Genomic DNA, 20,352 nt, shown 5'->3' on the forward strand with positions numbered 1-20,352 from the left:
AAAGAACCCTCCAGAGCTTCCTCAGAGCTGCTGCATGCAGCCGAGACAAGAGCAGCAGCACTAGAAGCTCCCTTGCTGCTGGAAACTCTCGTGAACATTCGGGTGTCTAACACCGCCGCCACAGACTAGCAGACCAGTGGTCTACTGCTGCAGCAGTGGAGCTGCTGCTGCAGCAGTGGACCACTGGTCTGCTAGTCTGTGGCGGCGGTGTTAGACACCCGAATGTTCACGGGAGTTTCGAGCAGCAAGGGAGCCTCTAGTGCTGCTGCTCTTGTCTCGGCTGCATGCAGCAGCTCTGAGGAAGCTCTGGAGGGTTCTTTAAGAGACTTTAGTGAAAACGAGGGAATAAGTGCTGCAGCAGCAGCAGCAGCTGCTGCTGCTGCGTGGACACCGCTTCGCTGCAGCAGCAGCTGCTGCTGCCGCTGCTGCTGGCTTCCTCGGCTATTTCGCGAAGTCTCCGGCTGTTTATTCGAAAAGGTGGCAACAATGAACAGCTTTAATTATGTTTAATTAATTTATAAATTCAAACTCGTGCTGCACCGGAAGGAGCAGCTGCCAGGCAGCGCAGCAGCAACGGAGCAGCAGGCGGGTGCGAGCCGCGAGCAGCAGCGGGGGGGAAACTGGAGGAAATGACTAATTATTTGGCCAAGTGTGGATTAATTTTGTTTATTAAATTAAAATAAAACGGAAAAGATCTGCTTGAAAGGCGTTGTTGAGCGTTTCGGGCGTTGAGGCCGATGGGGTGTATAGACAGCAGCAGCAGCACACGCGCGCGGGGCGGCGGCCGCAGCAGCAGCAGCAGCAGCACCAGCAGCAGCAGACGAACAGCAGCTAATTTCAGGTCTTTTTCGCCCGTTAAAGGACCTTTGAACATCTTTTTTTGTTTTCTTTCCACTGGTACTGGTTCTAAAGAGAAGCGGGCCGGAGCAGGAGGGGGCCAGAGCGGCGGACGCCAGATTCCGTCGCAGCTCGTTTGCTTCCTCTGCGGGCGGCGTTTGCTGCTCTTCCCCGCTTTTTGCTGCTCTCAAGGGATATTTTTTTGGTTATTTTCGCGCAGTTTGCATTTGCTGCTGCTTCTGGACCATGGCTTCCACCAAATACCTTTCTTTCAACCCCTCTGTGGCTGACGCAGTCAATCTGGACGAATGCATCACCGAGGTACCGACCCCTGCTGCTATTTTTTTCTCTTGCTGCTGCTGCATGCGTTTTGCTGCAGCAGCAGCAGCAGCGGCGTCGCCGTCGGCGCAGCACCCTGCTGCTGCTGCTGCTGCTGCTCCGGTGTCTTCTTCTGCTGCGCTGCTGCACCTTGCGCTGCAGCAGCAGGGCCTCGCCCGCAGCTGCGGTGGGGCCCTGCTGCCAGCAGACAGCCAACGGCAGACTCTACCTGGGGCTTGGGGTTTAGGGTTTAGGGTTTAGGGTTTAGGGTTTTGCGCAGGAACGGCCTGCGGACGCCCCGATGCCGCTGCAGCACCGGTGGCATGTGTGGGAGCAGATACAGCGAGAAGCAGCAGCAGCAGACAGAGCAGCAGACTATTCGCAAAACACCCGGGACTTGGCTTCTTTCGACACTGTTCAGGTAAACCCTAAACCCTCACAAACCCTAAACCCTAAACCCTCGGGGCCCCTGAGCACGCAGAGCTGGGCGCTTCAGGGCTTGCAGGCTGTTCAGCCACTGTTTTCGGGGGGTTGAGGGCTTAGGGTTTAGGGTTTGGCGTTTAGGGTTTAGGGTTTGACGTGTAGGGTTTAGGGTTTAGGGTTTGGCGTTTAGGATTTAGGGTTTAGGGTTTTCTTGCTGCTCAGACGTTCTGGCAGCTGTGGGCGCACATCCCCCAGCCCAGTGAACTCCTTGGCCACAAGCGGTGAGGGTTTAGGGTTTAGGGTTTAGGGTTTGTAGAACCTCTTTTTCTTCGCTGTTTGGACACTTTCAGTCCATCTAATCTTATTTCAATTCTGGCTGCATGCAGCAGATGTGCTGCAGCCTGTTCTTTCACTTATTTTTCGTTTTTGCTTTTCTTTTCGGGTGTATGTACACCTCAGGATGATCCGCCAAGACAGCAGCGGCAAGAGCCACGTGGTTGACGCGCTGATGATCTTCAAGTGGGTCTTTCTCAAATTAATTCACTTATAAATTAAACAAATAGATTTATTATTTATTTATTCATTTATTTATTGTTTATTTAGTTAAATTTGAATTGGTTTCTTCTTTTGTTCGTTTGCACTGCCGGAGCTCGGCAGCGGGTTCCGGACTTGAATCTGTCGGAATCTGTTGGAATCTGTCGGATTTTTGCGGGGAAAATTGCGAAAATGGAAATAAAAATGCTAATAAGAAATAAATAAAGTCCAAATTGGAGAAAAAGCCGCAGAAAATGGGCAGATCGCGCAGCACCTTAGTGTGTACGGCGCCGCCGCAGCGCACCGGCAGCGCCGAAGAAGTCTGGTGCAAAATAAAGCGAAGAGGCGCTGCTGCTGCACTTCTGCGTAGTGCAGCCCTAGCGCTTCTTCATCCACTTCTTGCTGCAGCAGCAGCAGCAGCAAGCGCAGCAGCAGCAGCACGTGCAGCAGCAGCTTTGCCCGTTGCATCCACGCAGAGCCCGCCCTCGCTCTCTCTCGCTGCACGCTGCGTGCTGCTGTCCCTTGCCTCGCCCCCGCGCGTCGCCCGTGCTGCTGCTGCTGCACTGCTGCTGCTGCTGCTGCTGCTGCTGCTGCTGCTGCTGCTGCAGAGAAGGCATCCAGCCAATGTGGGAAGACCCGCAGAACTGCGTGGGGGGCCACCTGGAGTACCGAATAGTTCCTTTCCAAACTCGCGCTGGCCAGCTCGACGAGTACTGGAACAACTTGGTTTTGGGATTGATAGGAGGGACTATTGAACACGGAAGTCACGTCACTGGCATTCGACTGGTGGGTCTGTGGCTAGCTAGCTAGCTAGCTAGCTAGCTAGCTAGCTGGGAGGGTGTATGGCTAGCTAGCTAGCTGGGGGCGCGGGTGGGTAGCTGGGTGGTTGGTGGGGACAACTTGGGATTGATTGGAGGGACTGTTGAACACGGAAGTTATGTCACTGGTGAGTTTGCTGGCTAGCTAGCTGGCTGGCTAGCTGGCTAGCTAGCTAGCTGGGGGTTGGTGGGTGGCTGGGGGATTCGACTCGTGGGGCTGTGGCTAGCTAGCTTGCTGGCTAGCTAGCTGGGAGGGTATATGGCTGGCTAGCTAGCTAGCTAGCTAGCTAGCTAGCTAGGGGTGTGGGTGGGTAGCTGGGGGTGAGTGGGAACAACTTGGTCTTGGGACATCATGTTGCGGGGTTTCGATTTGTTAGTTTTGTAGCTGGCTGGCTAGCTAGCTGGCTGGCTAGCTAGCTAGCTGGCTAGCTAGCTAGCTGGCTGGCTAGCTGGCTTGCTGGCTGGCTAGCTGGCTGGCTGGCTGGGGAAATAGATGTGGGGATAGATGGGGGTTGGGGGAAGTGTGTTGCTGGGTGGGTGGCTAGCTAGCTAGCTAGCTGGCTGGATGGGTGGATAGGTGTTTGCTGCTGCTGCTGCTGCTGCTGCTGCTGCAGGTGGACAAGCTGGGCCAGGGTAGGCACCCGTGCATTCGCATCGAGGTCTGGGTAGGAAAGTGTGACAGAAGTGAGACCCGCTGCTGCTGCTGCTGCTGCTGCTGCAGCTGCTGGAAAGAGTTGCAGCAGGGCGTGGCTTGAAAGCTGGAGAGGCGTGTGTGAATTTGCTGCAGCCGTTCAAGAGAAGCTCGCGAAGGATCTGGAGAAGTGCTTTGCGACGAAACTGGTGCGTCTTGCTGCTGCAGCGCAGCAGCAGCAGCAGCAGCAGTGGGTGCACAACTTGCACACTTTGCGTCTTTTAACGGTAAACCCGTGCGTTGTAGTGGAGGGAGACGCAGGGGGTGCATGCGCCGCAGTGGACCAGTGGTCCAGTGGTTCTGTGCTGCTGCGCAGGACGGGTCCATCGGCACGGCGCCCCGGGGCGACTGGAAGAGCCACTCCACTCGCTGAATTTGGCCTTCAAGTTGGAGTAAATTTGCGGGGAATATATTTGCAAGGTTATTGGGCGTTGGCTGAGGCGGGCGGGCGGCGCTTTCCGCGCGCGGCGGCGCCGGGCTTCGCTCGTTCAAGTTCTGTCGGCTGCAGCAGCAGCAGAAGCGGAAAGCTGCGGAATCCTCGCGATCCGTAGGCGCTGCTGCGCCGAACTCCTCCGAAATGCAAATAGCAGCAATTGCTTCTGCATTTTCGCGCACATTTCGCCAGCTTTAGGCTCGGTTTTATCCCCAGCCCCCGCGGCGGGGAGGTCAGCGCCCGCCGCGCCCGCGGGGAAAGGGCGCTTCCTTCAGTCCATTCCTTCCACAAAACCGAAACAAATGACAAATATATTTATTTAGTCTTAATTTATCCGGTGATCTCGGCCTCGCTGGTGCGAATTGGAAAGTGGAGGCGCGCGCAGCTCGGGTGTACGTGCACATCCGTTGTGCGCGGCCACGCAGCCGCCGTGATCCAACTTGAAAAGTACTTTTTTGTGCAAGTTTTCTTCCATTTCTTTCTTTCTATGTCACATTGCACTTCTTTGGGTACATATACTCAAGTCTAGTTCGCTTCAGGACTCCCCGCATGTCTACGAGCCCGCCGCGGCGCCGCAGCGGCAGCGGCGGCGTACAGCCGCTGCTGCTGCTGCAGCCGCTGCTGCTGCTGCTCCTGCTGCTGGCTGGCGCTCTGGCGCTTCTCTGCGCTGAGGCGAAGGAGCGCGGAAGCGTGGCCGCTGGGAGTTCGTCTGCAGCAGCTGCGCCTTCCTTCAACCCCCAAGGTAGGCGCAGTGACCAGTGGTCCACTGCCAGTGGTCCACCCATTGCCCGCGCGCCCCAGGCTACATGTACCAGCGCTTGTGGCAAGAGTAAGCGGCCTTCTGCTGCAGCGCAGCGCAGCCATGCATGCATGCAGCGCCGCAGCAGCAGCAGCACGACCCCCGGAGAGGCAACTCGCAAGAAAAAAGCTGCAGCAAACGAGTTCTCTCGCCTAGTTCGCAGTGAGTTTGCTGCGCTGCAGCTCCCTCTTTTGCTGCTTCTCCATTCAAAAGCAAATTTTGCTGAAGATTACTACAGGGTCACGGAGGAAGAGCCGGAGGACTGAATTCTGCTGCAGCAGCAGCAGCAGCAGCAGCAACACATATCTTGGCACACAGCAGCAGTTGCTGCTGCAGGTGTCGCAACTGCCCTGCAGCGGACGCTGCTGCTGCAGCTGCTGCTGCAGCAGCTGCTACTGCAGCAGCTGCGGCTGGCCTTCGCAAATGAAAAAAGCAACAGCTCAGGTTAAATGGGATACATGCAGATAATGGAGTTGAATTAGTTTTGAATTAATTAAATTAAATTCATTTATGGATTTAATTAAATAATCAATTCGACAAAAAGAGAAAGAAAAAGAAATCATGCTGCAGCGGCGATTTCTGCTTCCAGCTCCGCGGCTTGCTGCTGCAGCTGCTGCTTCCTCTCGATCTTCTGCAGCAGCAGCAGCAAACAAACAAAAACAACAAACAAAATAAATAAACAAATACTAAATGGCACCGCTGCTGCCATGTCTTTGCTGTTTCTGCTGCGCTGCTGCTGCTGCTGCTGCTGCTTGCCTCTTCTTGCTCCGGCAGCAGCACTTCTCCGTTGGCCTTCCTTTGCTGCAGCTCTTCTATTTCGTTAAGTTTCTTTTTCAAGTTCCTTAGCCTGCATGCACAACCACGACCTGCTGCTGCTGCAGCTGCTGCTGCTGTTGCTGCTGCTGCTGCAGCGGCTGCTGCAGCTTCTGCTGCTGTCTGCTGCTGCTGCTGCCATGTGGACTCACCTTTTCGCTGGGTCCCTAGAGGCGTTTGCTTCCTTGTTGCTGATAGACAAGTTCGTGAGCTGCTCGCAGCAAGCAGCAGCAGCAGCAGCAGCAGCAGCAGAAGAGCTGGCAGCAGCAGCAGGAGCCACGGGAAACGCAGCGGGAGTTGCAGCAGAGTCGGCGGGGCTGTTGCCCTGCTTCTTCTTCCGCTGGCGGCTCCTGCTGCTGCTGCTGCTGCTGCTGTTGCTGCTGCTGCTGTCTGCTGCTGCTGCAGTGAGGCCTGGTATAGCAGCACCTGTGGTGGCTCTGTGCTGCTCCTGGCTGAGTTGGTGGCGGGTTTTGTAAGACTTCATTTCTTCCTAAAATAAATAAATTAAAATAAAATAAATAAAATAAAATAATAAAACATATAAAATGAATAAAAAATAAAATAAATTTAAATAAACAATAAGAATAATCAGAGCTGCAGCAGAAGCAGCAGAAGGGTTTAGCGCCTCCAAAGGGTGTAGGGTTTAGGGTTTGGCTCGCTGCGCCCTGCAGGGCCTAAAGCCTAGGGTTTACGGCCTAGGGTTTAGGGTTTAGGGTTTAGGGTTTAGCAGGGGAGTACCCCCCCCACTAGCTGAAACGGCTTCGCGCAAAGACGTCTGCGCAGGACCCAAAGCCTCGGGCCCGCGGCCTCGGGTTCAGGGTTTAGGGTTTAGGGTTTAGGGTTTAGGGTTTAGGGTTTGGGGTTTACCAGGGGCGTGTAGCCGGGCCGCACTTTGATGGGCCTGCGGAGAGTGCCGTCGGGGCGGCGCGAGGCGGGAATGAGCCGGTGACCAGTGGTCAAGTTGGTGAGGTAAGTTTGGCCGCCTGCTGTTTGCTCCGTGACCACTGGTCCGCTGCTGCTGCTGCTGTCCCCCACCTCCACCGCTTCGCCGAAGCCCCGCCCCGCCATGCTGCTGCTGCTGCTGCTGCTGCGGGGGGAGGGGCTTCGCGCTGCTGCGAGGCTGCGGCGGCGCAGGCGGTGAGACGCGCGGCGAGGGTTGCTGCGCTGCTGCTGCTGCTGCTGCCGCTGCTGCTGCTGCTGCTCAGAGCGCTGTTGGCTGCTGCCAGGGCGCCCAGTCACGACAAACCTTCCGGAAGCAGAAGATGAAGAAAACGCGCAGTATGCCAGGTATCGGCCAGCAGCTGCAGCGGCAGCAGCAGCAGCAGCGGCAGCGGTACCAGCGCCTTCAGCCCTGAAAGCCCCGAGACCGAGACCGCATGCAGCAGCAGCAGCAGCAGCAGCAGCAGGCCAGAGACTAATGGGTTAAAGGAAATGATAGATCAAATTAAAATAAGAGTTGTGTCGGACAGAGGGAAAGCCGCGGAACTCCAGCTGGGTGCTGCAGCTGCCTATACACCCGAAAGCAGCAGCGCAGCCGCCACGAAAAGGGAAACTGCGGGCAAATCCGACGGAGTAAAGGGAGAGAAATAAATGGAAATGAATTAAAACAAAATATTATTTTATTTTAATTTATTTTTTAGTTTTCTTCGCTCCCCGCCGAAGCTGCTGCAGAACCCGCTTAACTCTGGCGCGAACGCCCCCCGGAAGCAGCAGCAGCAGCAGCAGCGGCAGCAGCAGCGAGAGTAAGGGATTCAGTGAAAGCGACAGCTGCAGCAGCAGCAGAGGTGTGAACGGCAGGAGAGGCGAGAACAGCGGCAACAGCTTGGGCAGCAGCAGCAGCAGCAGCAAATAATGCTGCTGACAGAAACAGCAGCGACAGCTGAACCAGGCGCTTCTGCTGCAACGACACAAGCAGCAGCAGCAGCACCTGCAGCAGCAGCAGCAACAGGAAGAGCCGGAGCAGCAGCAGCCCTCCGTTTTAAGCCCCATGCCCAATGATTCCCCCCCGCAACACAGGGCTAAAGGTCTAGGATTTAGGGTTTAGGGTTTAGGGTTTAGGGTTTACAGAATGGGGCGCCTTCGCTGGAAAAACCGCCTCTGCAGCTCAAGAGCTGTGGCGCTTATTACTGCTGCAGCAGCACAAACGGAAGCTCTGTAAGCAGGGCTTAGAGGGTTTAGGGTTTAAGCCCTAGGGTTTAGGGTTTAGGGTTTAGGGTTTAGGGTTTAGGGTTCAGGGTTTATGGTTTAGGGTCTACGGTTTGTTCGCAGGCTGCAGCGAGAGGTATCTTCAGAGGCAGAGGCCAAGCGTATTCTGCAGGACTTCGGTAGGCCTAAACCCTAAACCCTAAACCCTAAACCCTAAACCCTAAGCCCTAAAGCTGAGCAGCAAACGCTGCAGAGCAAATCTTGCCTTCTAGAGCCTCCGCCTCAACAGAAGAAGTAAACCCTAGACGAAGATGGCCTAGCCTGAAAGGCCTTAGGGCTTAGGGTTTAGGGTTTAGGGTTTAGAGTTTAGGGTTTAGGGTTTAGAGTTTAGGGTTTAGGGTTTGGCTGCGCCTGCTGCAGACGCCCCACACGTTCCGTCGATGATAAATGACCTGCTTTCGAAATATTGCACAGCCGTCTGTGTCTCCCCCAATTCAGGTCAGCAGCAGCAGCAGCAGCAGCAGCAGCAGCAACAGCAGCAGCAGCAGCAGCAACAGCAGCAGTAGCAGCAGCAACAGCAGCAGCAGCGGTACTGGGACCGCAGCTGCAGTGTTTGCTGCGGTGCACTGTTCGCGGCTGGGGGCTTAGGGTTTAGGATTTAATGTTGAGGGTTTAGGGTTTAGGATTTAATGTCGAGGGTTTAGGGTTTAGGGTTTGCTGCAGAAGAGGGAGCTTGCTTCAGAGGGATGGAAGCGGCGCAGGTGGAAGTAGCAGGGCAGGTGAGCAGCTAGTGGTGCTGCTGCTGCTGCTGCTGCTGTTGTTGCTGCTGCTTCTAGAGCCCTTGCTGAGGCTGTATGCTGGTTTGGCAGCACTGCTGCTGCTGCTGCTTTAAAGGTTTTGAGTTTCGAAGTTAAGGTTTAGGGTTTAGGGTTTTGCTTTATCTTTTAAAGGTTTATAACATTGCGCTGCTGCTGAGGCCCTCACAAGGAGAGCAGCAGCAGCAACAGCAGCAGCAACCGCAGCCGCGGCAGCAACAGGAGCAGCTGCAGCAGCAAAAACTGCAGCAGAAGCAGCAGCAGAAGCAGCAGCAGCAGCAGAAGCAGCAACTTCAACAAAAGCAGCTTTTGCAGCAGCAGCAGCAGCAGCAGCAGCTACTGCTGCAACAGCAGCAGCAGCAGCGACAGCAGCACCTGCAGCAGCAGCTGCTGCTGCAGCAGCAACCGCTGCAGCCAGTAGTTACTGCGCATCCTCGGCAGCAGCCGCTAATGGCTGCGCCGGCACCTTCACCGCAGCAGCAGCAGCAGCAGCAGCAGCAGCTGCTGCAGCAGCAGCAACGGGAAAGTCCTGTTGCGCTGCATCCCCACAGCCCTGTGCCCCACGCGCACTTAATGCAGCAGCGTTTGCTGCAGCAGCAGCAGTTCATGCAGCAGCAGCAGCAGCAGCAGCACCAGTTACTGCAGCAGCAGCAGCATCCGCAGCTAATTCCGCCGCAGCAGCACGCACAGCAGCCGCAGCAGCAGCAAATGCATGCCCACTGGCTCCAGCAGCAGCGTGCACTGCAGCAGCCTTCCCCGCAGCAGCAGCAGCAACCCCCGCAGCCCCCGCAGCAAGAGCAGCAGCCGCAGCAGCAGCAGCAGCAGCAGCAGCAGCTTGGTGCTCCCCAAGAGAGAGATGATGAGCCGCTTTATGTGCTGATGGAAGACTAAGAAGCTGCAGCAGCAAATAACGAATATAAATATAATTTAAATTAAATTTAAATTTAATTTAAATTTAAGTTTAATTTAAATTAAAATATAAACTAGCAGATCATAATAACAAAGACAGAGGGAGAGAGAGAGCAGCAGCAGCAGCAGGACAAACGAAGCTGCAGAGCTGACTGTAGAGGCTTAGCTGCTGCTGCTGCTGGTGCTGCTGCTGCTGGTGCTGCTGCAGCTGCAGGATACGCTGCCCTTGCTGCAGCGCGTGCGACTGTTACTGCTGTAGCACCTGCTGCTGATGCAGCACCTGCTGCTGCTGCAGCATCTGCAGCAGCAGCAGCAGCAGCGTTTGCTGTTTTAAACAAATTTAGATGAACTGCTCCGCAATCTGTTGCTGTCGATGAGGCTGCTGGCGTGCGGTGTCTGTACACCTCGCGCTGCTGCCTGCGGGTCTTCTGAGTTTGCATTAAATCCAATTAAATTAATTTTCAAACTAATTAATTATTTGTTTGCTACAGCGGTGCTGCTGCTGCTGCTGCTGCTGTCGGCAGCCCCGCACGCCTCACAGCCGACGCCAGCAGCGCCGCCCCACAGCTGCTGCTGCTGCTCATTTATTTGTTATTTATTTTTAATTTATTTCTAGTATCCAATTTTAAACAAATTGAAACTCATTTGCAGAACAAGCAGCAGCAACGCCAGCAGCACCGCCTGTCTCGGCAGCGACAGCAGCGCCCGTCTGCTGCTGCTGCTGCTGCTGCTGCTGCTGCTGGCAGCAAACTGCGGTGTACGTACACCGAAGTAGGGCAGCTCTGTGGAAAGGCCTCCAGTGGAAGGCCCCAGAATGACTCATTGGGGGCAGGCAGGGCTTCGTATCTGTTGACTACTCAGATGCACAGCAGCAGCAGCAGCTGCTGCTGCTGCTGCTGCAGGTGCTGCTGTCTTGTTGCTTCTGCTGCTGCTGCACCTGCAGCAGCACCCGAAGCTGCTGCTCCCTTCGGCAACACGCTGGGCTCGAGGGCCAGAGACGCCTGAGGGCCTTGCAGGGGCGCCTCGGGGAGCCAGCAGCAACCGCTGCAGCAGCAGCAGCAGCAGCAGCCCCTGCTGCTGCAGCACGACTGCTGCAGTAGCAGCAGCGCTCGCTGCTGCGCCCCCCGCCGCAGCTGACTCTGCTCGGCTTGGCAGCAGCAGCTGCTGCTGCAGCTGCCGCGTTCACGCCTCTCGCCCGCCGCCGCCGTCGTAGCTGCTGCTGCAGCAGCGCGCCCGAAACCGCAGCAGCAGCAGCAGCAGCAGAGATGGGCGCTGCTGCTTCTTCCCCTGGGGGTGCCGCAGAGGACCTGGATCCGGAGCACCCCTTTGTTGCTGCTATTACTCCCATTGTGCATGCAGCAGCAGCAGGAGAGGCCCTGGGGTGTGGGGCCCCCTGCTGGCAGCAGCTGCTGCTGCTGAATCCTGCGTGGCTGCCGGAGGAAGCAGCAGCAGAAGTGTGGCGCTGCTTGCTGCTGCCGCTGCTGCTCACCAACCACAAAACTGGCAACCTCAAGGCTTTGCTGCTCTTCTTAGCTGCGCAGTTTGAGAGTTTTGCTGCTGCTTTGGGCCGCATATATGCGGCTCAGGCTGCAGCAAGCAGCAGGAGCAGCAGCAGCAGCAGCAGCAGCAGCGAGGGGCAGCTGCTGCTGCACGGCAGGACGCAGGCAGACGGGGCAGCAGCGAAGACAGGAGAAGCCCCAAGAGCAGCAGACACTGCAGCGACGGAGCCTGCTGCTGAGGGTGCTGCTGCACCTGCTGCTGCACCTGCTGCTGCTGCTGCTGCGCCTGCTGCTGCTGCTGTTGCTGACGCGCGGGGCCTGCGCAGCTTGTCGGTTTTGTGTCGGCTAATTATTATGGCGATTACAGAAAACTTGACAGCCACACAAATCTTGCTTGCTGCAGAGTACGCCCCTGCTGCTGCTGCTGCTGCTGCTGCTGCTGAGGGGCGCGTGGCTGCAGCATCCGGGACAGACGCTCCTGCAGAAGCAGCAGCTGCTGCAGCGGCCTCGTCTGCTGCTCCTGCTGCTGCTGAGGAGACGCCGTCCCATGACGAAGCAGCGGCAAGCAGCAGCAGTAGCAGCAGCAGCAGCAGCAGCAGTGTCAAGGTGGCGGTCGTGTACCGAAATGATGTGCTGCTGCTGCAGCAGCACAGCAGCGGCTTGGAAGTGTATGAAGAAGTGATGAGCTTCTTGAGGTGTACGTACTCTCGAGATGCAGCAGCAGCAGCAGCAAGAGGTTTCCTCTTCTCCGTGCTGCAGCAAAACCCGCAGCAAGAGCTGCTGCTCTCCTGCGACGAAGTCGCCTCTCCCAACACCCTCCAAGCCTTGCTGCAGCAGCAGCAGCAGCAGCAGCAGCACGCGCGGGAGAGGACTAGAGCCTATCCTGCTGCAGCAGCAAATGAGGCAGCGCCTCCTGAGACTGTGGACTCAAGCAGCAGCAGCAGCAACAACGGCAGCGACCGCGACAGCAACAGCAGCAACGGCAACAGCAGCAGCAACGGCAGCAGCAACAGCAACGTTCTCTACTTGTATTTATTGCCTCTGTGGCTTCCCCAGGACGAGGAAGACAACTCCGCGGCTGAAGGCAGCAGCAGCAGCAGCAGCAAGAGCAGCAGCAGCAGCAGCAGCAGCAAGGTGTGGGGCGTAAGCGGCCTGCAGGAACGGCGCAGCTCGTGTCTGCTGCTGCTGCTGAAGTCGCTGCTGCAGTTTCTGGTGTACACGCAGCCGCCCTGCTTCTTCCAGTCTGTTATGTTTGAAGTGCAGCAGCAAATTGTTGCTGCGCTGCTGCTGCTGCTGGCAGTCATTTGCCCCCACCAGCTCACCGCCAAAGCCTGTCCTCTTCCCGCTGCTGCTGCTGCTGCTGCTGCTGGAGATGCTGGGGAGAACGCTGCGACCGAGGGATCGGCAGCAGCAGCACCAACCGCAGCAGCAGCAGCAGCAGCAGCTGCTGCTGCTGCTGCTGATTTAGGTGACAAACAGCAGACACAAGATTATGCAGGGGCCTCACTGTCCCAGTCAGGCGCTGCTGCAGCTGATGCAGCAGCAGCAGAGCTGCCGGCAGCAGCAGCAGCAGAAGCAACACCAGTGCCATCGGAAGCGTCAACAGCAGCAGCACCAGCAGCACCTGCAGCAGCAGCAGCACCAGCAACGCCGCCAGCAGAAGCACGAACTGGCTGCGGGCAAAATAGCGCTGCAGCTTCGGGACAGCACAACAGCTGCAGCAGCAACAGCAGCAGCAGCAGCAGCAGCAGCATATGCAAGGGTTGTCTGTCTTGGCCTCCTCCTGCTGCTGGCTTAAAGCTTGACAGTTTGCTGCCTCCACTGTCGAGTCGCGCTGCGCACTGCGCCCCCCTCTTCTTCTTTTACCAGCAGCAGCAGCAGCACTACCTGCAGCAGCAGCAGCAGCAGCAGCATCAGCAGCTGTTTGTGCCCTCGACGAGCTGCCCTGCAGCAGATCTGCCTTGCTTCATTTTCATGGAGGCCCTTATGGCTTCCTGGGAAGGCGCAGGGCCGCAGGCGGAGCAGCCAAAAGGTAAGTCCCCGTGCTGCTGCTGCTGCTGCTGCTGCTGCTGCTCAGCGTGCTGCGGACACTGTTGCTGCTGCTGCTGGTAGTGCAGCAATTGCTGCAGCAGCTGCTCACGCCATTTCGCTGCTCTTTCGGATGCGCTCAAGGCGGGAAGTAAGCATCCCTGCCCCTGCTGCTGCTGTTGCTGCTGCTGCTGCTGCTGCAGAGGTTGCTGCTTATTTGCTGCGGACCTGGTGCTGCTGCGTCTCTGGGGAAGCCTTTGGCCTGACTCTCTCTGGGGACTTGTGCCCTGTGGGGCCCCCCGCGAAGCTGGGGCCCCTTTGTCTGTTTTTGCTGCTGGTGTTATCTTTCCACGTGGTGCCAGCAACGCGGATTGAAGCAGCAGCAGAGCTGCAGCAGCACGCCCTGCAGCAGCAGCAGCAGCAGCAGCAGCTGCAGGAGGCCGCTTCGGAGCAGCCGCTGGCTGCTGCTGAGAGGCTCGGGCAGCTTACTGTGGCTGCGCAGCAAAGACACATCCTGCTGCACTACATGCGCTCCAAGGGACAAACAGCAGCAACAGCAGCAGCAGCAGCAGCAGCAACTGTTGAAGCTGCTGCTGCTGCAAAGCCAGGAGCTGAAAACTGGAAGCCAGCCCACCGCGCCGCGTTAGCAGTAAGTGACCAACGCCCTTTGCTGCTGCTGTACTGCAGAAGCAAAAGCAGCAGCAGCAGCAGCTGCTGCTGCTGCAACAGGTGCAGCAACAGCAACAGCAGCAGCAGCAGCAAGCAGAGAGAAATGTAGCTTTCTCTTTTTCAATTGTGGGAGCCTGCATGCGGTTGTTGCTGCTTCCCTTGCTGCTGCTGCTGCTGCTTGCTGCTGCTGGGTTGCTGCTGTTGCACCACCACCGCTGCGCAGCGCTGACCTCCCGAGTTTAGGGTTTAGGGTTTAGGGTCTAGGGTTTAGGGTTTAGGGTTTAGGGTTTACGCGCAGGCAAACCCTTTTCTGCTGGCCCTGAGCTCGCTGTACGACCCCTCTTACTTTCGCGATTCAGGTGTACATACACTCCAGTTTCTGTTTATTTTGTTTTTAACATACACCCCAAGCTGCTGCTTCATTCTGCGGTGTACATACACCTGAAGCTGCTAATTAATCATGTGGTGTACATACACCTCAAGTTGCTGCACACCTGGTGTGCTGCTTCACCTTGAGGTGTACATACACCTGAAGCTGCTGCTTCACCTTGAGGTGTACATACACCTGGTGCTGCTGCTTCACCTTGAGGTGTACATACACCTGAAGCTGCTGCTTCACGTTGGGCTGTACGTACAGCTGGAGCTGCTGGTTGTGGGCGTTCAGGTGTACATACACCTCAGTGTGCGTTTCCGCCCTTCAAGGAAGTTTGCTTCCAAGACATTTTCGATGGACTTGCTGCTCCTTTCTTGGCGCGGGGCCTCAATCCCCTGCTGCTCTATTTGCTGCTCTACCGCAACCGCTGCTTCAGGTGCGCAGCAGCAGCAGCAGCAGCAGCAGTTGCTGCTGCAGCAGCAGTAGCTGTAGCGGGAGCGGCTGCAGCAGCAGCAACGGCTGCAGCAGCTGCCACCAAGCAGCCGCCGCACCAAATGCAGAAACCGCGCTCGCGGCGGCAGCAACTGGCTGCTTGCTGTTACTCTTTCTGCTGCTGCTGCTGCTGCTGCTGCTGCTGCCGGTGTGCAGGCTCTATTGTGCTTCCCGAGAAGAAACTGAGACGCTGCTGCTGTCGCTAGTAGAGGCAGCAAGTGCGCTGCCGGAGCAATGCGGCTTCAAGCCGAAGCAAATAGGTACCCCCCGAGCAGCAGCAGCAACAGCAGCGGCAGCAGCAGCAGCAGCAGCAAGCCTGGTGTTGCTGTTTGTTGCCTGCAGCTAAAGGCCCTCGTGCTGCAGTAAGCTATCCAGTGCCCCCAGCAGGTTTGCTGCTGTCTCTCTGCATGCTCATGCTTACGAAGGACAAGACCTCCTGCCACCACTTCCACACCAAGGTGCAGCAGCAGCAGCAGCAGCAGCAGCAGAAGCAGCTCAGCAGCAGGGGCTTTTGCGGCTGCTGTAACAGCATTAGAAGCAATGAAAGCAGCAGCAGCAAAGGCACTGAGTGGGCAGTGAAGTTTGATTTGAAGCTAGACGAAACAGACATGGAATATAACCCTGCTGCTGCTGCTGCTGCTGCTGCTGCTGTTTTGTGCAGATCGTGGCAGAGGCAACGGGCCACAACAGCAGAAGGCTTAGAGACATCTCACTTGGCTCCCTTCTCATCCTCACCTCTCTTAGATTCATTTCGTGGTATTTGCTGCTGCTGCTGCTGCTGTAGTGACTTGCTTGTTGTTGCTGCAGACACAGCAGTAGCAGCAGCTGCTGCTGCCGCTCTTTGGTGAAGCACCACGTGTTGAGTTGCTGCTGCAGCAGGCTCCACCTCTGCTGTTGCTGCTGTTCCTGCTGCTGCTGGGATGTTCTTGTGCTGCGTTTGCTGCTGCTGCTGAAGGGTTCTTCGAGTGTGTCTGCTGCTGCTGCTGCTGCTGCTGCCAGGAACTTATCGACTTTTAAAAATTTGTTTTTTTTTGAAGTCAGTGCAGCAAATATAATCAATGCGGCGCACTGTGCTGAACAGGTCCACTGGTCCGTTCCAAAGAAGCACTTTGCTGCTGCTGCTGCTCCTGCTGCTCCTGCTCTTTCTGCTGCTCCTCCACTCCCTGCTGCTGCTGCCGTCACTGCAGCTGCTGCTGTCTCTGCAACTGATGCTGCTGCTGCTGCACTTTCTGCTGCCTTTTGTCTTCCTGATACTGCTGTTCGTGCTGCTGCTGTTGCTCTGTTTCCGTTGCTGCTTCTGTTTCTGCCGCTGCTGTTGCTTTTGCTGCTGCTTCTGCTGCTGCTGCTGCTGTTTCTGCTGCTGCTTCTGCTGGGCTTAGGGCTTTTGCCTGCTCCAAATTGCACTTTCTAAACTTCCTGCTGCTGCGCTTCAGGTTTGCTGCTGACCGTCTTTTGGATCTTGTAGCTGGCCTTACGCGTCGGTTGCTGCTGCGGCTGCCCCTGCCTGCTCCTGCTGCTGGAGCTGCTGCTGCTGCTGGAGCTACTGCTGCTCCTGCTGCTGCTGCTCCTGCTGCTGGGACCGCGAACACCACAGCAGCAGATTCTCCAGAGAGACCTTCACCAGCAGGCGAAGGAGCAGCGCCGTCGTCAACAGCAGCAGCTACATCCGCAGCAGCAGCTGCAGCAGCAGCAACCGCAGCAGCAGCAGCAGCGGCAGCAGCAAAGAGTTCTTTCGGACGACTGTCTGCAGATCTAGAGGGGTGTTTGCTGGTTTACAGATCTCTTTTGATATTTCTTTCTTCAGTTTTAAAACCCAATTCAATTAACAAAAACCTGCAGCTGCTGCTCGCGCTGCTGCGGCTGTTCCCAGCAGCAGGGGCGACGGAGCTGCTGCAGCGCATGGACAAAGCCCAGCTCTTCTTGCAGCAGCAGCAGCAGCAGCAGGGAGAGCAGCAGCCGAAGGCGCAGCACTTGAGGCAGCAGCAAGAGAAATACCAGCTGCAGAAGGAAGCAGGAGAGCAGCAAGACTACCGGAAACAGCAGCAGCAGCAGCAGCAAGAACAGGAGGAGCAGCAGCAGATGGGGGAAAACGAGCATCAGCAGGAGCAGCAAGGGGATAATGAACATCAGCAGCAGCAGCAGGAGGACAACGAGCAGCAGCAGCAGCAGCAGCAGCAGCAGGACAAAGAATATCTGCAGCAGCAGCAGGACAAAGAGCAGCAGCACCAGCAGCAGCAAGGCGAAGCCCAGCAGCAGCAGCAGCAACAGCAGCAGCAGCAGCAGCCGAACAGCATTAATGGCTCGACCTGTTTCTCAGCAGATGAAGCTGCTGCTGCTGCTTCACTTGGCAGCGGGCCAGGCCCTGAGGTGTACGTACACCCCAGCGAGCTGCTGCAGCTGCAGCTGCTGGCGCAGCTGCAGCCGCTGCTGTCTCCCTTTTTGCGCTTTTTGTTGTGTCTTCTGGCCATCTGCAACAAAACCCTCGAGGAGGAGGGACAGGAAGACGACGAAGTAGGGTCTAGGGTTTAGGGTTTAGGGTTTGGGGTCTAGGGCTTAGGGTTTAGGGTTTAGGGTCTATTTCGGTGCATTTCCTGCGCTGCGTATCATTTTTGGACTTGTTTTGGGTTCTTTTTTGTATTTAGGGTTTAGGGTTTAGGGTTTACCCTAACAAGTTAATGAATTGTTTCTTTTTATCTGGTGCTGCTGCTGCTGCTGCTGCACTTAGGGTTCTGCGAACGAGCGGCTGATGGAGCAGCTGGCCGCCACGCTGTCTTCTGTCTCAGTCGAATTTTCGAAAAACAATTTGAAGACAAAAGTCAAGCTGCAGCAGCAACAGCAGCAGCAGCAGCAGCAGCTGCAGCAGACAAAAGACAAGGAACTCCACTACCACCAGCTTTTCCAGGTCAGGCAGCCACGCGAGCAGCAGCAGCAGCAGCAGCAGCAGCAGCAGGTTATGCTCGTATTTCTACGGGTTTAGAAGGCAGCGCGGGCAGCTGAGCAGCAGCTGCAGCAGCTGCAGCAGCTGCAGCAGCTGCTGCATTGGCTAAAGGCCCGCGTTTGAGTTGGCGTTTTGTGAGATGCATGCGTTTGCTGCTGCTGCGCAGGCAGCAGCTGCTGCTGAGGAGGCCCCCCGCATTGAATACACTGAAACCCTCAACTCTGGCTGCTACTTTTTGCCACTTATTTGGAAGTCCATTTTCCTGCTAAGTCCCAAGAGGCTTTGCTGGCGCTAGCGCCGCAAGCAGCAGCAGCAGCAGCAGCGGCAGCAGCAGGGGAAGCAGCAGCAGCGGCAGCAGCAGCAGCGGCAGCAGCAGCAGCAGCAACGACAGCGAAGAGTAGGCTGGAGAGGCAGCAAATAGACAACGAGCAGCAGCGCAGCGCTGGTGGACCTGGCGGCAGCAGCAAGAAGCAAGAAGCAGCTGCTTGCTGCTGCTGTTGGAGCTGCTAAATAATTAAAGTTTAGAAAAATTTGTTTATTAATTTTGCAAATTTTAAAAAATGAATTAAAATGGCATTTGCAAATTAATGCAATTTTAATGCCCCACGCGCTCGCGAGCTGTACGTACAGCAGAGCGCCGCGGGGCCGCAGCAGCTAAAAACAGCTAAACCCTAAACCCTAAACCCTAAACCCTAGAGCAGCAACAGCAGCGCGGCGAAGCCCCCAAGTTGGGGCGCGGCGTGTGGCCGCTGGGGTGTACGTACACCCCAATTCGGGCGCAGGACGGAACTGAATTTCTTTCGGAGTTCAGAATCTTTTAAAATGTTTCTTTTGAAGTGTTTAAATTTAGTTATTTTAAATAAGTCCTTTTTTGGAAGCAAATGGCTACAGTCCACTAACGACACAAGGAGCCTTGCTGCTGCTGTCAACAAGAGCCAAGTGATAGCGCTGCAGCAGCAGCACAGGCCGCAGCAGCCGCAGCAGCAGGGGAGGCTGCAGCAGCAGCAACGGTTGCTGCAGGAGCAGCAAAGGCTGCTGCAGCAGCAGTGAAGGCCGCTGCAGCAGCAGCACAGGCAGCAGCAGCAGCAGCAGCAGCAGCAGCGGAACGCTTGTGGCGTTTGATAAAAGAGCAGCAGCAGGAAGCAAAACAAATGCTAAAATGAAAAAAATGAGCAAGAAAAAGGTAAACAAAGAGGGCTGCTCCGGGATTCGAACCCGGGACCTCTCGCACCCGAAGCGAGAATCATACCCCTAGACTAAGCAGCCACGGCTTGCGGTTGAATTTGAAGAATTTGATTTTAATTAAATTTAATTTAATTTGAATAGAGAATTAAATCAATTAAAACACCTCATTCAGAGGAGAGGGGGGCTAGCTGAGCAGCTAACTGCAGCTAGCTGCAGCGGGCCGCAGCGCGCAGCAGCAAGCCGCAGCTAGCTAGCTGCAGCTAGCCGCAGCTAGCTGCAGCTAGCTGCCGCTTGCTGCTGCTTGCTGCTGCTTGCTGCTGCTTTCCGTTGGCCCTCTGGGGCCCCCCTCGGGGCTGGAGGGCCCCGTGCAGGTGTAGGGGGGAGTTGGGGGAAGAAAGAATTAAAAAGAAAGGAATTGAAGCAGCAAACGGCCGCTGCTGCTGCGCTGTCTGCATGCAAATCTGGGCCCCAGGAGCTGCGGAAAGGGCCTTTAGAATTAATTGAAAGTTTGGAAAAAGTTAGAAGTGGTTTTTATTTGAGTTGGACTAATTAAGAAGTGATCGAGCTGCGGGCAGAAAGCAGCGGGAGGTGCCGGGGCGCGCGGGCGCTGCACAGGCGGGCAGAAGCGAGAAGAAGAGAAGAAACAAATTAAAAAGAATATAAAAGAATGACAAACCCCACAAGAATAAAAGAGAAAAGCAAATTTCGAATTAGGTTGGGGTGTAAAGACACCTGGAGAGAAAGCAGTGTGGCAGCTGAGCGGGCAGCGCCATCCCGCAGTCTACGTACACCCGAACTACCGCTTCTTTCAGACCCCTAAATAGACCCAAAGAAAGGCAAAATTTAGGAAATATTATAAAAACAAGTTTAATTTAAGCGGAAGCAAAATTATCTGCGATACACAGCAGCTGGCGGCTCCCTAGGCTGCACGCATCCCCCCAGGGGGCCCCTCAGCGGGGAAGCAAGCGGCGGTTAGCCAGTTCATTCGAGGAAAGCGACAGCAATTTAAAAATGTAACAAGTTTGAATATAAATGCTTTCGGAAAAGGGGAATTTAGGGGGGGCTAGGGGCGGCGTAGAACACACTGCAGCAGCAGCAGCAGCAGCAGCGGCGGCAGCGGCAGTCACGCCGTTGCAGCAGCAGCAGCAGCAGCAACAGCCGCGGCAGCAGCAGCGGCAAGGAGGTGTTTGGGTGTTTGATATTTGTGTCTTGCGCAGCATTTGAGTTGTCATTGCTTATTTAATGTAGATTTAGGGGCCGTCGAGGCTGTCGAGGGAGAGTAGCTGCTGCAGTCGCTTGCTGCTGCTGCAGCAGCAGCCGCAGCACCCGCAGCAGACAGCGCCTGCGCCCTTTACCCTTGAATTCCGTTTTTCTTTTTTCAACAGGAAAAGCAATGAGGGCCAAGAGTGAACGCGTGTATAAACCCGGAGCCAAAGAGGTGAATCTGCTGCTCGCTGCTGCCCCCCAGCTGCTGCACCTGGCCCGCTGCAGCAGCAGCAGCAGCAGCAGCCGCAGCGCCGGAAGCACCACTTTTCCCCAAACACTGCAGCCCCAGCCTTTCCTTGCAGCATTTCTCTCTTTTTTTACATTTATTTGGCAGCAGCAGCAGCGCCGGGGGCCCCCAGGGGCCCTC

General features: G+C 56.1%; 4 protein-coding genes across 4 annotated transcripts; 3 read left to right on the plus strand and 1 right to left on the minus strand.

Moving 5' to 3' along the window:
- Positions 1 to 1,083: 1,083 nt before the first annotated feature.
- ETH_00024135 (eukaryotic translation initiation factor 4e, putative) lies at positions 1,084 to 3,994 on the plus strand (the record flags this gene model as incomplete). The annotated part of the gene is made up of 8 exons (XM_013376491.1): positions 1,084 to 1,158; positions 1,436 to 1,576; positions 1,801 to 1,859; positions 2,038 to 2,097; positions 2,721 to 2,898; positions 3,545 to 3,614; positions 3,718 to 3,848; positions 3,938 to 3,994. The coding sequence occupies 8 exons, from the start codon at positions 1,084 to 1,086 to the stop codon at positions 3,992 to 3,994; spliced, it is 771 nt and encodes a 256-aa protein (XP_013231945.1).
- Positions 3,995 to 5,412: 1,418 nt separating this feature from the next.
- On the minus strand, positions 5,413 to 6,734 carry ETH_00024140 (uncharacterized protein; the record flags this gene model as incomplete). Its single annotated transcript, XM_013376492.1, has 4 exons — positions 5,413 to 5,484; positions 5,610 to 5,700; positions 5,819 to 6,156; positions 6,534 to 6,734. 4 exons carry the CDS (start codon positions 6,732 to 6,734, stop codon positions 5,413 to 5,415), a joined length of 702 nt encoding a protein of 233 aa, XP_013231946.1.
- A 1,000-nt stretch (positions 6,735 to 7,734) lies between these two features.
- ETH_00024145 (uncharacterized protein) lies at positions 7,735 to 9,517 on the plus strand (the record flags this gene model as incomplete). The annotated part of the gene is made up of 5 exons (XM_013376493.1): positions 7,735 to 7,820; positions 7,935 to 7,990; positions 8,232 to 8,309; positions 8,535 to 8,590; positions 8,762 to 9,517. The coding sequence occupies 5 exons, from the start codon at positions 7,735 to 7,737 to the stop codon at positions 9,515 to 9,517; spliced, it is 1,032 nt and encodes a 343-aa protein (XP_013231947.1).
- Positions 9,518 to 10,800: 1,283 nt separating this feature from the next.
- Positions 10,801 to 17,829, plus strand: ETH_00024150 (uncharacterized protein; the record flags this gene model as incomplete). The annotated part of the gene is made up of 10 exons (XM_013376494.1): positions 10,801 to 13,066; positions 13,266 to 13,711; positions 14,030 to 14,090; positions 14,396 to 14,540; positions 14,753 to 14,856; positions 14,939 to 15,054; positions 15,258 to 15,352; positions 16,030 to 17,107; positions 17,322 to 17,498; positions 17,701 to 17,829. The coding sequence occupies 10 exons, from the start codon at positions 10,801 to 10,803 to the stop codon at positions 17,827 to 17,829; spliced, it is 4,617 nt and encodes a 1,538-aa protein (XP_013231948.1).
- Positions 17,830 to 20,352: the final 2,523 nt, after the last annotated feature.

This window comes from Eimeria tenella, genomic scaffold, assembly GCF_000499545.2.
Source record: "Eimeria tenella Houghton genomic scaffold, Eth_scaff35, whole genome shotgun sequence".
NCBI classification, from domain to species: domain Eukaryota; phylum Apicomplexa; class Conoidasida; order Eucoccidiorida; family Eimeriidae; genus Eimeria; species Eimeria tenella.